This window comes from Sciurus carolinensis, chromosome 2, assembly GCF_902686445.1.
Source record: "Sciurus carolinensis chromosome 2, mSciCar1.2, whole genome shotgun sequence".
NCBI classification, from domain to species: Eukaryota; Metazoa; Chordata; class Mammalia; order Rodentia; family Sciuridae; genus Sciurus; species Sciurus carolinensis.
In genome coordinates, this window is record NC_062214.1 from 38218752 (window position 1) to 38233094 (window position 14343).

The window sequence follows — 14343 nt, forward strand, 5'->3', positions numbered from 1 at the left end:
GACTCTTTTTTTTAAATCCAATCTGCTAATCTATGTCTTTTGATTAATGAGTTTAGGCCATTAATGTTTAGGGTTATTATCGAGATATGATCATTTTGGTTTATTTTATATTTTTAACTTGACTTGGTTTCTCCTGTAATTGGCTTTTCCTTCAGTGTAGTTCTTCACGTTGCTGTTTTTCATTGTTGTTTTTCATTTCCTCCTCATGGAACATTTTTTAAAATTTTTTTATTTTTTTACAGACCTCACAGAACATTTTGCTGAGAATGTTTTGTAGTGCAGGCTTTCTAGTTTTAAACTCCTTTAACTTTTGTTTATAATGGAAGGTTTTTATTTTGTCATCAAATTTGAACCTTAATTTGCTGGATATAAGATTCTTGGTTGGCATCCATTTTCTTTCAGAGCTTGGAACATGTTGTTCCAGGACCTCCTAGCTTTGATGGTTGGGTTGAGAGGTCAACTGAAATCTGAATTGGTTTCCCTTTTGTGTACTCTGACACTTTTCTCTTGTGGCCTTTAAAATTCTATCCTTATTCTGTATGCTAGGCATTTTCATTATAATATGCCTAGGTGTGGATCTGTTGTAATTTTGTACATTTGGAGTCCTGTAAGCATCTTGTATTTGATTTTTCCTTTTCATTTTTCAGGTTTGGAAAATTTTTTGATAGTATTTCATTGAAAAGATGATGCATCCCTTTGCTTGGTATCTCTCTGCCTCTACCTGGATAAATTTTTATTTGGTCTTTTCATGATATCCCCTAATTCTAGGAGTTTCTGTTCATGGTTTCTTACCATCTTCACTGTGTGGCCAACTTTATTTTCAAGATTATATATTTTGTGTTCATTGTCTGATGTTCTGTCTTCCAAGTGATCTAGTCTGTCAGTGATGCTTTCTACTGAATTTTTAATTTGGTTTATTGTTTCCTTCATTTCATGGATTTCTGTTTGGTTTTTTCCAGAATTGCTATTTCTTTATTGAAGTGATCATTTGCTGCCTGCATTTTCTCTTTTATATCATCCTTTACCTTAGAGATCATTTTAACTATGTACATTCTGAACTCGTTTTCTGATATTTCTTCTACTGTGTTGTCAATATATTCTTTTATCATAGTAATATCTTAGTTTGGGGTGATTTCTTCCCTTCCTTTTTCATGTTGTTTGTGTCTTCCCCTCTAGCAGTGCAGATCTGAGGCATTACAGTTTCTACCCTATAGACTTATAGTCCTTGCAGTTTCCAATACCTCACATGTAAGGGGGAGATCACTATTAACAGCACCCAATGCAAGCAGTATGCAGCCTTAAGCCAAATAGCTCCTACCAAGATGTTTACAGTTTTGTCACAATAAATAGAAATGATGTGTTCAATTATTATCTACAACATAAACAGGTTTGCAAAAGGGTCTACAGTTTCTAGTGGTGGACAGAGAGAGAATGGGGGAGTGTAGCATGACGTTTCTGAGGTAGGAAGTGAGAATATAGAGGTATTAGATAGAGGAAGAGTGAAAAAGAATCAAAACAAGTTGGCTGTTAGCAGGCGAAAAGAGAAAGAGATTCCGGGGAAACAGATAAGTGAGAGGAAATTATTGACAATAAAAAAATAAAATAAAATAAAAAAGAAAGAAAGAAAAAATATAAAAATAAAAGAATATACAACAAAACTGTAATACACTATTCAGACATCACAATCCTTATTAGCCTGATGCATTAAAAGTACTTGGTTTCAAAAATGTTGATGATTTTAGAGTAGGGAAAAAAAGAAAAAAAATCTCAAAGGAAAATTGAACAATTGTTTCTGTTGGGAGTTCAATATCTTCTCAGCTTCCCTTCTCATCTGATAGGTAGATGTGGGGTTCTGTGGAGTTTGCTGGCATCTCCACCCTCAGGAAGGTGAGGGTTACTAGGGTGAGAGGGTTAGTCTGGAAGGCAGAACTCCTGGAAGTGGGGTATAGCAATTGCTGGTCCCTGTTGGAAGGCTGCACCCCAGGAATCTCCTTTGCAGTCCACTCGTTTGATGTAGAAGCCTGGTCTTAGCCCCTTACATCACCTGTGAACCCCACAATTCCTGGTCTCTAGTTTAGTCTTTAAACTGTATATCTCCCACTCCCACCCTTTTGATTTCCCAGTTAGGAACATCTGTCCCAGAGATCCTGAGGGCTGAGTGCCGGGACCTGTGCATCTGTTGTGGAGAGCTATTCTGTATCAGGCAGATCAGGTCCAGGTGTTGAGAGCTGCGGGTCAAGCACTGGGACGGGTAGGTGGCTAGGGGGGGTGTTGGGAGACTGGGAATTGGGGAGCTAGAGGGCCCTGTTGATTGCCAAACCAGCGGGACCGGGTGATCAGTGGATGCCAGATTATGGAGGGAGTAGGAGACGGGGCTGGTGTCAGGTTCCAGCAAGTGCTGCCTGAGTTGGTCCTGGGAACCCAGTGGGTACCAGGTTGGTTGACTGGGCAAGTAGGGATCAAGGTGCCCTCACACCCTCTTTAAACCTACCAACCCTATGCAAGGCTCTCTCCTGCCTCTGCAGCAAGATGGTGGCTATTAGCATACCTCACAGAAAGACCTCAGTTGTAATCAAGCCTACAGGGACCTTGGTGATGGTCTTCCAGGTCCTGGCTATTATCGCTAGATGGAAGTGATCGTGTCCCTAGTTGGTGGAGGTGGCAGCGGCAAACCTGTAGGTACCTTGGTGTTGGGCTTCCAGGCCCCAGCCAGTGTCCTAAGATGAAAGCTTCCCCAACTAAAGATTGCAATGGTGGCACTAGAGGCAATGCAAGATGGCAACAGAGGTGTCCCAAGATGGAGGTGGCTATTTTCAGAGATAGGGCATCAAGGGTGGGTCATGTGGTGGTGCTGGGCAGCCTGTTCGGAGATGCAGCAATGTGGCAGGTGGTGCTGTGGCATGTGGCTGCCTCCAGGCCCTGTTCAGTGTCCCAAGGTGGAGGTTAGCATGTCAAGCGGGCTGTGGCAACAGCTGCAGTGTCCCAAGATGGAGGTGGCCAGAGAAGCCTCATCTTGGTAGATGTAGCCCTCATGGTGGGAGGTCTCGTCCAAAGTGTGACAGCCAGGTGGGAGGGGCACACCAAGTTTTCAATTTTGATTGTGTCCTATTTGGTTTTTCTTTTGTTGGTTGTGCTTTTGGGGTCATATCTAAGAAACCACTGCCTGATGGAAAGGAAATAACAGATGGGCAACATCTGTCCTGTTTCATTAATATGTGTCAATGCATGGCATAGGGCTTGACACATAGGGCAGGGAAATATTATGAATATTTGTTGAGTAAATAGAAAAATAAAAACAAAAAGCTTAGTAACATTCTGAAAGATACAGTAATGTGATAGCACTTTGACAATGAAAAAGGTTAATCTCTCATAGATCCAGACAGAAAACAAGCATTACTACTATAAAAAATATTTTAAGAGACGTATTGTTGTTTAAATATTTTTGATCAATTCAATGAAGAACTCCGAGTAAAATAAAGGCAGTAGTTTGGAGGAATATAATCATTCATTAAATGCAGACTTGGTTATAAACTAAGAATGATATTTTTTGAACTATATCATTTCAAGTGCAAGGCCCAGAGAAATAATTAAATGTGCCCTCATATGCGAGAGTGACATAGTGTGAAAATTTTTATTTGAAAATAATTTTTCTCTTACAGCATAGTTGAAGAAACAATACATCCTTTACCAAGGTTCACCTATTGTAAACATTCCACTCCATTTGCTTTGTAATTTACTGCCTATTCACCCATTCATTCATTCATTCATTCATACACACATATACAAAATATTTTTTCTAAACCATTGAGAAGACATTATACACATTATGGGCTTTTATCCTTAGATGGTTCACTGTGATTTTTCTAAAAATAAAGATATTTCCCTATACAGCCAATACAGTTATTAGCTTCAGTAAATTTAATGATGATACAATTCATTTTTGCTATCAAGTTCTAGTTTTGCAAGCGGAGTTAATAATGTATTTATGACATTTCCCCTTCTCATACAGAGTCCAGTCTAAGATGAGTCATTGCCATTAGTTGTCATGTTGCTTTAGTATTGTATAATCTGAAATATTGTCCTTTATGTCATTAACATTTTTGGTGAACAGAGTTCCTTTTTTCTTTCTTTTCAGCATGTTCCTCATTTCTGATTTATCTGATGTTTTCTCATGATTAGGTTCAGATTATGTATGTCCAGACAGAATACTATACACAAATTATGTTGTATCCTTCTCAGGTTATCACATTCAGAGGTACATATTGTCCATCTGCCCCTCAATGGTGGCATTAATTTTGATTACACAATTGAGGTATTGCCTGATTTCTCCATTATATAGCTATTTTTCTCACAACTAATTACGAATCCCTGGAGAGACACTCTAAAACCATAAAACAGCCTATTCCTTCTTGAGGAAGAATTTTTATTATGACATTTTTACTTCTGTTATAAAGAGTGACCTCTACATATTAAGAAAAAAAACTAATTTCACTTACTATACTCGAATAAGTTCTATGCCATTTAAAAAATCTATTTTATTAGAGTAGTTCATATACAATGAGTATTTATTAAAAACTGTTCATTAACCATCTGATATCTAGGTAAAATATGGGACAATATAGTTTTTAAATTCAACTAGTATCAAAGCCTTAATTTTGGTTCCATTAAAAAGAAATTTCTTTGCCTTATGCTACAGAAACTAAATTAAATGATATAAGAACATTCTTTTTGAAAAAGAAATTTGTGAAAGACTCTAGCTCTATTCCAATTCTATATGGATTCTGGTCACAATAATATGGATTATTACTCAGCCTTTTCTGAGCAGTATGACTTTGAGATGAGCTTTAATTCAAGGCTTTTAACTTGAATTATACACAGTTAACTTATATAAAATATTCAAGTGGCCAGGCAGCTTTAGTTTCTGAGTTTGGCAGCAAGGAGAAAGCAGACAATTTTTGGAAAACAAGGGAAAAATTTATTGTTCTTGTTTATTGTTGTTCATAACTTTAAAAAATAGTTTTTAAATTAAAAAAAGACAACTTTTAAAGATACTTCCTTACTCATTTTGCTACCATGACTCTCCATCTTATGGAAGATCATATTTCACAAACCAGTCATCATGCTGAATGGGTATGCCACCAAAACAACAATTCTTTCACAGAAGCCAGGAGCCCCACACATAGGGGACAGAGGGGTAGGCCCAAAACTTATCGTCTTAAAAGGAATACAAACTCTGTTATAGTTCCTGATCCCTTTTGAGTCTAGCTTCTCATATATAACTTTGTCTTATTTGTAATACAATAACATTCCAGACTTTATGAAAAAAAAATTTATTTTTTAAATTAGCAGAATTCAGCAGCCAAAGCATTAGAATTTTTGTTCTTTTGTTTTTCTGGAAAGCATTTGTAGTCTCTACCAACCCAAAGAAGGAAGAAAGGGAGAGGGATTAACTCTCTGAAAGGAAGGTCAAAAACATAAGTGAGGCAAGGGAAACAGCTGTGTCTGCTGGCCCAATCAAGACTATCAGCTGGAGAATTTACCAACAATATAAAAACCTCATCTACCATATGTCAAGTGATACAACTAGAGGCCAAACATGTTTGGGTTCACTGTTCTTCTTGCCAGTTTCTTTATGGCATTTCCTGTTAAATGATAAGGTGTCTTCCACAGGCCCCCAATGGGGATAATAAAAACATTTCCACAGGAGATACTTTATTCCATGACGGCATCCTTCAGATTGGTGCTGAAGTATATCTCATACATGAGCTTTTGTTAAAAACCAATCTTAATTCAGGATCAATATGCAAAGTGTGAGAGAAACTTAAATAACTACAAATCATTCTTATGCCTGATAAACCATTTGTATCATTTATCAGGCTTGTTTTATATTTGGAAACTCTTCCGCCATTGAGGAGAAAAGAATGTTCTGAAAATACTTATTTGAATAACCATTTCTTTAATTCCAGCTGCTCAATATGGTAGCCACTAGCCACATGTGGCTATTTAAATTTAAACTGAGTAAAGTTTGAAACTCAGTTCTTCAGTCACACTAGCTATATTACAAGTATTCAATAGTCACAGCTACCCTACTAGACAACACAGATACAAAATGTTTTAGTCATCAAAGAAAATTCTATTAAACAGTACTACTCTAAACCCTTACATACCTTTAAAATGTATAATTATAATTCCTTTCTCTATACATTATGAAACAAGGCAACCTTTATGCAGTCTCTTATGAAAAATTGTATTAGGTGAGGGTGAGATAAGATCTCATTAATATTTTGACAAATATAAGTCATTCCTTTTCTGATGAAATGTTCTTATATAAGTATACTTATAAAAGTCCTGTGAAGTTACTGGCTTAGTAGATAATACATACATGTCAGTCTAGATGGGTATTATATGATGAGTATGCATAAACTACAGTCATGTGCTGCTTAATGATGGGGATACATTTTGAGAAACTCTTGTTATGCAATTCCATCACTGAACAAACATCATATAGTATACTTATTTAAACTAAGATGTCTATGACATCACTAGGAAATATAAATCTTATGAGACCACCATTATATACACAGTCCATTTTTTACCAAAATATCTTTATAGGGGGCATGACTATACTCTTTATTACATTTATTCTTTATTTGTTAATGATTCAATCTGTTTCTGATGGCTTATATCAGAAGTTTCCTTACTTGATATTTCCAAATATGTCAAGTAAACCATTTCTTTTAAAAAGAGGCTGCCCGATTTCATAGCTTTGCATCTGAGGCATTTTGATGCCAAATAAATGGCATATGTCACAACTGTTTCTAAAAATGTTATGAAGAAGAACATGAGACACAAATTTTGTAGTTTAGACACAGGTTCAACCATCATGAGTCCAGAGAAGCCAAATAACTCAAGAATTGGTACATGAACACCTATGTAATTGTTACAACTCTGAGTGACTAAGACCCAGGCATATGGTGTACAGAGGCAAAGCCCTTTGACTCTGCACACAGACACCATTCCAAGGCATACCTGAAGACACTGGAGCATAAGCTAGGTGGTAATTGGAAGCATGTCAGCCACCTCTGCCATCAAAATGCAGAGGCTTTCTAGGGGCTAATCTTACATCGTCTCAGTTTCCTTTATCTATTCCAACACTCTTTGCAGAATCATCCATCTAAGTCAGTTCATCAGTTTTATCTTCATTTTCTTTTCCTAATTCCCAGTTTCCTCTTTGCCAAGTATTCACAATGGGCAAAGAGGAACCAAGTGAAAAAAGAAAGAGGTTTTTCCTAATCCCCCTTCCTCCATTACCAAAAGTAAAAAGATCTGCTGTTTTTCTTTTGAATCATTAAGTGAGCTTAATCCGATTTGTATAAATTTCACAGAGCTATTGCTCAAAAGAGGTGAAAAAATTCATCTATATCAACTTAGCTGGTTAGAGGTTACACAGTGGCTACAAGGCTTTCAGGTTATGGCCCAGTTTTTCCCGCTTACCTTGGCTTTCCCATCCTGGGCTGACATATATCCAACACACATGCTCTCCGTTGTGTGGCTCCACAGAAATTCCACTGTGTGAAAGAGACCACAAATAGGCACATTCAGATCACAGATGGAAAATAAATCTTTGCTTTTTAATAGAACAGTTAAAGATAGCTTTATATTTAACACACTCAGTTCCCCACTTTCCATTTACTCCTTCATAAATGTCAAAATGATTTAGAGCTCAAAACTGTGTAATGCCATTCACTGTGAAATGAAAAAGTGTATTTTTTTCTTGTCAAAAATTATGATTATTACATGTAAAATAAATGCTCTTCTGTTTGAAATATAACATTAAACATATATACACTCATATATATATACTATACACAATAGTTTAGTAAATGTAATATTCCATAGCAAAGAATTCTTTTAAAATACACACACACACACACACACACACACACACACACAACTGCACAAAGTCTGGGTTTCTAAATATTATTCTCTATGAAAAGAAACCAGGATTCCTTGGAGAAAGGCTGATTCCAGAGCTGGGACACAGAAAATGTAAAATGAATTTTAACAATCTTGCGCCAGAAAGTAAGGAAATCCTCAAAGAATGAAAGAGACTCATCAAAAAGAACCAAGGGTCAGCTTAAAGGACTCCCACTGGCCAAATCTGTGTCTATCAAAATAAATGTGAACCAGGTGTAGTGGCACGCACCTGTAATCCCAGCAACTCTGGAAGCTGAGGAAGTAGGATCACACATTCCAGGCCAGCTTCAGCAATTTGGCAAGAACCCATCTCAAAACAAAAATTAGGAAAGGATTGGGGATGTAGCTCAGTGATAAAGTGCCACTGGGCTCAACCCCTACTACAGAAAAAAAACAGTTTTAAATTAAAAAACAAGAAAGAGAACAATGTGTTATAATCACTGAACAAAATAAGAACCAAAGAGCCCACACTGTCCAAACAAATAAATGAAAAAAAAAATGTTGAAGACAAGCTCTTCCTAGCTCAGAAAGCCAACTAATAAATACAGAAGAAATAACAGAGTCAGAAAATCAACATGGTTGCTAAAACTAGTGGGAGTAAAGATTTGAAGAGGGAGAAGTTATTTACATCAATATGTTTCTTCACAAAATACATACTAAATTTAAAGCGACAAAGTGTAAGTTCGCTGTGAAAAATCCCAGTGGACTCCAACTTAACCAAATGATCAAAGCTAATTTGATTAATTAAGGCACAAATTGAGATTATGCACCTTTGATAAGATGCATTGAGACACATGGTGTTCTGCCAAAAATGAACAACCAGAATTGAATAAGGAAACACCCAATAACCTGATGTAGCAACACTCTATTCAGTATCTTGTTTTAATTCCTCAAAGTTGTCAAAATCAAAAAACACAAAGCAAGTTAAGAAGCTGCCCTTGTTTAAAGACCACATGACACTAAATGCAAAATGTCATACTGGATTGTATACTAGACTGGGGTGATGCAGGAGATGTTGGAATGGACATTTTTGAGAAAATGGCTGGCATTTGAAAATGGCTAGATAGTAGTGTGGAAACAACCAATATTAAATGCTATGATTTTGATATGTATACTGTGATTATTTAGAAGAATGGCCTTCTTAAGAAATACACACTGAAGTATTAGGAATAAAGGAGCCTGACATTGTCACCTAACTCTGAAATAATTAAGGAAAATCATGCCTGCCTCTCTCTCTCTGTATGTGTGTATGCGTGTGTGTGTCTGTGTGTGTGTGTGTGTGTGTGTGTGTGTGTAGAGAAAGGGAAAATGGGAATGAATGGGGGAAAATGAGAATGTTAGGTAAATCTGGGAAAAAGAATCATGGGTGTCCCCTGTTCTATTCTTACAACTTATCTGTAAGTAAAAATTTGTATCTAAATAAAATGTTACAAAAAGAAAAATTCAAACACCCAGAATTACACACACAAAACTGTCAACTTCAAGTATATTCTTTCAAAATACTGAATTTTTAAAGTTTTGATGTGCTTTCCAACAAAAATTTCAGGAGTTGCTGATAATACAACTACACTGCTCAACACTAAGCCCTGTCCTAATCCATCCATCTGTTTATATCACTGAGCTAATTATGCCTAAGATGAGTATTTGAGTTGAGACACAACTGTGGGATCAGCAGTCCTAGACTCTGAAGGCTTTGCCAGACATGTGGGGAAGAAAGAAGCACTGAAGGGCAAAACTGAGTTCCTCAGATACATGGTTCATTCTCTCATCATTAATTAATTATCAATCCTGCCAACCTGCTCAACAGACGCTGGGCTGAAGAGTGCAGGAAAACAGCATCACACAATGAAGCAAGTTCTCCTCACCAGATGTTTTTCTTCCACACACATCTGCTTTGAACTTCAAAAATCTGAAAGTCCAGAGCAAGGTCTGGGATATTTTAAATTGCTTAATAGAGCAAAGGCACTCAGTCTTACTGAAGTTCCTCATAGAGTATTGTATTCAAATACAATATTAAGGCATTTCTAAAATCATAATTTCTTATTTTGTTACAAATATTAAGGTGGAAATTGCTAAGGAATTAGCCAAAAAAGAAACAAACAAAAATGCCTGGAAATACGGTCAATATATCATGAAAGCAGAGGATAAAAACACTATTTTTTTAAATCAAGTGATGAAATTGAAGCAACTATCAGAAGCCTTCCAACAAAGAAAAGCCCGGACTGGATGGATTCTCAGCTGAGTTCTACCAGACCTTTAAAGAAAAACTAATACAAATCCTCCTCAAATTATTCCATGTAGTAGAAAAGGAGGGAACACTGCCAAATTCATTCTATGAAGCCAGTATCACCCTGATATCAAAACCAGACAGAGACACATCAAGAAAAGAAAACTTCAGACCAATATCCTTGATGAACATAGTTCCAAAAAATCTTAATAAAATATAGGCAAATCTCATCTGAAAATACATTTAAAAGATAAAGCACTGTGATCAAGTGGGTTTCATTACAGGATGCAAGACTGGTTCAACGTATGCAAATCAATAAATGTAATTCACCACATAAATAAAGCTAAGCACAAGAATCACATAATTATCTCAATAGATACAGAAAAAGCTTTTGAGAAAGTCCAACACCCATTTATGTTTAAAACATTAGAGAAACTAGGAATAGAAAGAACTTACCTCAACATTGTAAACACTATATGTGAAAACCCCAAGGCCAACATCATAATGAATGGAGATAAACTGAAAACACATCTTCTAAAAACAGGAACAAGAAAAGGATGTCTATTCTCACCATTCCTATTCAAGATAGTCCTTGAAACTCTACACAAAGCAATCAGTCAAGAGACAGAATTCAAAGGGATACAAATATAAAAAGAAGAGTTCAAACTATCTGCAAATGACAAAATCCTATACTTAGAAGACCCAACAAACTTCACTAAAAGTCTTCTAGAGCTAATAAACAAATTTAGTAAAGTAGTAGGATACAAGATCAACATACGTAAATCAATTGCTTTCTTATACTCCAATAATGAAAAAGAAATTGGGAAAATTATCCCACTCATAATAACCTCAAAAAAATGAAAATAAAATACTTTGGAATTAATCTAATGAAGGAGGTAAAAGAACTCTAAAATGAAAACTATAGAATACTAAAGAAAGAGATTGAAGAAGACCTTAGAAAATGGAAAGACCTCTCATGTTCTTAGATTAGAAGGATTAATACCATCAAAATGAGCATACTACCAAAAGCAGCATACAGATTCAATATAGTCCCCATCAAAATACCAATGACATTCTTCACAAAACTAGAAAAAGTAGTAGTAAAATTCATTTGGAAAAATAAGAGACCCAGAATAGTTAAAGTAATCCTGAGCAAAAAGAACAACGCATCACAATATTAGACCTCAAATTACACTACAGAGCTATAGTAACCAAAACAAGATGATACTGGCACCAAAACAGTCATGAAAATCGATGGAATAGAAGACACAGAGACAAACCCACATAAATAGTTATCTGACACTAGACAAAGGTGCCAAAAACACATGTTGGAGAAAAGGCAGCCTTTTCAACAAATGGTACTGGGAAAACTGGAAATTCATTTGTAGAAGAATGAAACTTGACCCCTATCTCTTCCCCTGCATATAAGTCAACTCAGAGTGGACCTAAGACCTAGAAATTAGACAAGAAACTTTGCAACTGCTAGAAGAAAATGTAGACCCAACACTCCAATGAGACTCCTAAAGCACAAGAAAGAAAACCAAGAATCAATAGTGGGATAGCATCAATTTAAAAAGCTTTTGCATAACAAAGGAAATGATGAACAGTGTGAAGATAGATTCTACAGGAAGGAAGATTTTGCCATCTGCTCTTCAGATAGGCCATTAATATCCAGAATAAAGAAAGAACTCAAAAAACTTAACACCAAACCCCTACTGTACAAATAACTCAATTAATAAATGGGCAAAAGAACTAAACAGATACTTCTTGAAAGAAAAAATACAAATGACTAACAAATATATGAAAAAATGTTCAATATCTCTAGCAATTAAGGAAATACAAATTAAAACTACACTGAGATTTAATCTCACTCCAGTATAATCGAAATTATCAAGAAAATAATAAATGTTGGTGAGGATGTGGGGGCAAAGGACAGTCACACATTGTTGATGGTAGTGAAAAATTAGTGCAACCGCTCAGGAAAGCAGTATGGAAATTCTACCAAAAACTGGGAATAGAACCACCATATAACCCTTGTTGTATATTCAAAAGATATAAAATCAGCATACTATAGGGATATAGCCACATCAGTGTCTAGAGAAGCACAATTCACAATAGCCAACCTTTGGAACCAACAGATGAATGAATAAAGATACTATGGTGGGCTCAGTGGCAGAGCACTTGCCTAACATATATGAAGCACTTGGTTTGATCCCTATCACCACATAAAAATAAACAAATAAAGTAATGCTGGCCATCTACAACTACAAAAAATTTTTTTAAAAGAAAATGTGGTATATATACACAAGGAGTATTACTCAGCTATACAGAAGAATGGAACTATAGCATCTGCTGGTAAATAGATGGAACTGAAGACTATCATGCTAAGTGAAATGGACCAGACTTAGAAAGTCAAATGTTTTCTGATATGCAGAAACTAAGTTCAAAATAAGAGCCTTAGAAAAGGGACACAGTATAGCTTAGGTCATTTAGTAAGTGCATGAAATGAAATTCAAGCTAGATTCTTGGATCCTCAAACTTATGATCCTCCATTGTTCTATTACCCTTAAATTTAATCATCCTAATTTGTTTTATAAAAGGGTTTATAATTAGCATTACATAGTAAGAAGATTAAATTATTTACAAACACCAAAGGATCATAAAACATCAAACACAATTCTTAAAACATTTTAAGTATCTCTTAAGAAAAGTTTTTAAAGATCAATAAATTTAATTACATTTTTAATATACAAATGTATATACAGCACTTCACCATGAGGAAAAAAAGTCAAGAGAGGAATAACAAATCTAGGGAAATATTGGCAATTCATAGCACAAACGGCTAATTCTTTTGAGTACTAAAAGATCTACTCCAAATCAATAAGAGAAACAAAAATGTCCAAAGAAAAAGTAAAAAGGATATCATGAATAACTCCAAAACATATGAAAAGATGTTCTACATTACTCATACTAAATAAAAAGTGATTAGAATCACTAGATACTATTATTCAACAATCAGTCTTCACATATTCAAAAGTTTAAAATAATATTTTTAGTTGAGAGTGAACAAGACAGCAGTCTCATAATGTTGTTGACAGTATGACCATTTAGAAATATACTCTCATAATTCAGGGTAGTTATGTTCTATAAGGTTGTAATGAACATTGAATTTCCAACTACTGAGTCATTGCTCTTAGGGGAAACAAAGAGATAGGTTCCTGTGGGTCTGGGTCAAATTTTCAGCAACTTATCAATAAATACCCTTATTTTACATATGTTTCTGTTTAAAGACCCTACCTTTTGACCCAGTTATCACTCCTCAGTTTATACCCAAAGGACTTAAAATTAGCATAGTACAGTAATGCAGCCACATCAATGTTTATAGCAGCTCAATTCACAATAGCTTGATTGTGGAACCAACCTAGATGCTTTTCAACAGATGAATGGATAAAGAAACTGTGGTATATATACACAATGGAATATTATTCAGCCATAAATAAGAACAATATTATGGCATTTGCAGAGAAATGGATGGAATTGGAGAATATCATGCTAAGTGAAATAAGCCAATCCCAAAAAAACCAAGGAGTGAATATTTTCCCTGATAAGTGGATGATGATATATAATGGGGGTGTGGGTAGGGAAAAAATGGAGGAACTTTAGATTACATAGAGGGAAATGAGGGGGAGGAGGGATCAGGGGTTTGAAAGATGGTGGAATGAGACAGACATCATTACCTTATGTACATGTATGATTACACAAATGGTATGAATCTACATCATGAACAACCATAGAAATGAAAAGTTGTACCCCATTTGTGTACAACGAATCAATATGCAGTCTGTAAAAATAAAAAAGGTAAACTTTTAAAAATTTTTTTCTTCTTTTCTCTACATTTTTGTATCAGTGCATTATTGCTGTACATACTGATGGAATTTGTTGTTACATACTTGTACATGCACACAATACACAATATAACAATATAATTTGCTTCAATATACATTTTTTACAAATAATTAATTTGACACAGTATTTCTTTATAATAACAATATCTAAGAATGGCTTAACATTTTTTTGGCCCTATACAATGTGCCTGTAAATTTCTTTGGCTCTGAAATGTTTATAACAATGCTGTCCTC

General features: G+C 35.3%; 1 protein-coding gene across 6 annotated transcripts in view; it reads right to left on the bottom strand.

Moving 5' to 3' along the window:
• Nucleotides 1–14343, bottom strand: part of Tasp1 (taspase 1) — a 319195-nt gene that overhangs the window by 28266 nt on the left and 276586 nt on the right. For all 6 annotated transcript variants that reach the window (XM_047540631.1, XM_047540628.1, XM_047540630.1 and 3 more), the window contains one exon: nt 7495–7568. In XM_047540631.1, the coding sequence (XP_047396587.1) occupies nt 7495–7568 (74 nt within the window). Of the gene's footprint in view, nt 1–7494; nt 7569–14343 lie in introns of those variants that run through there.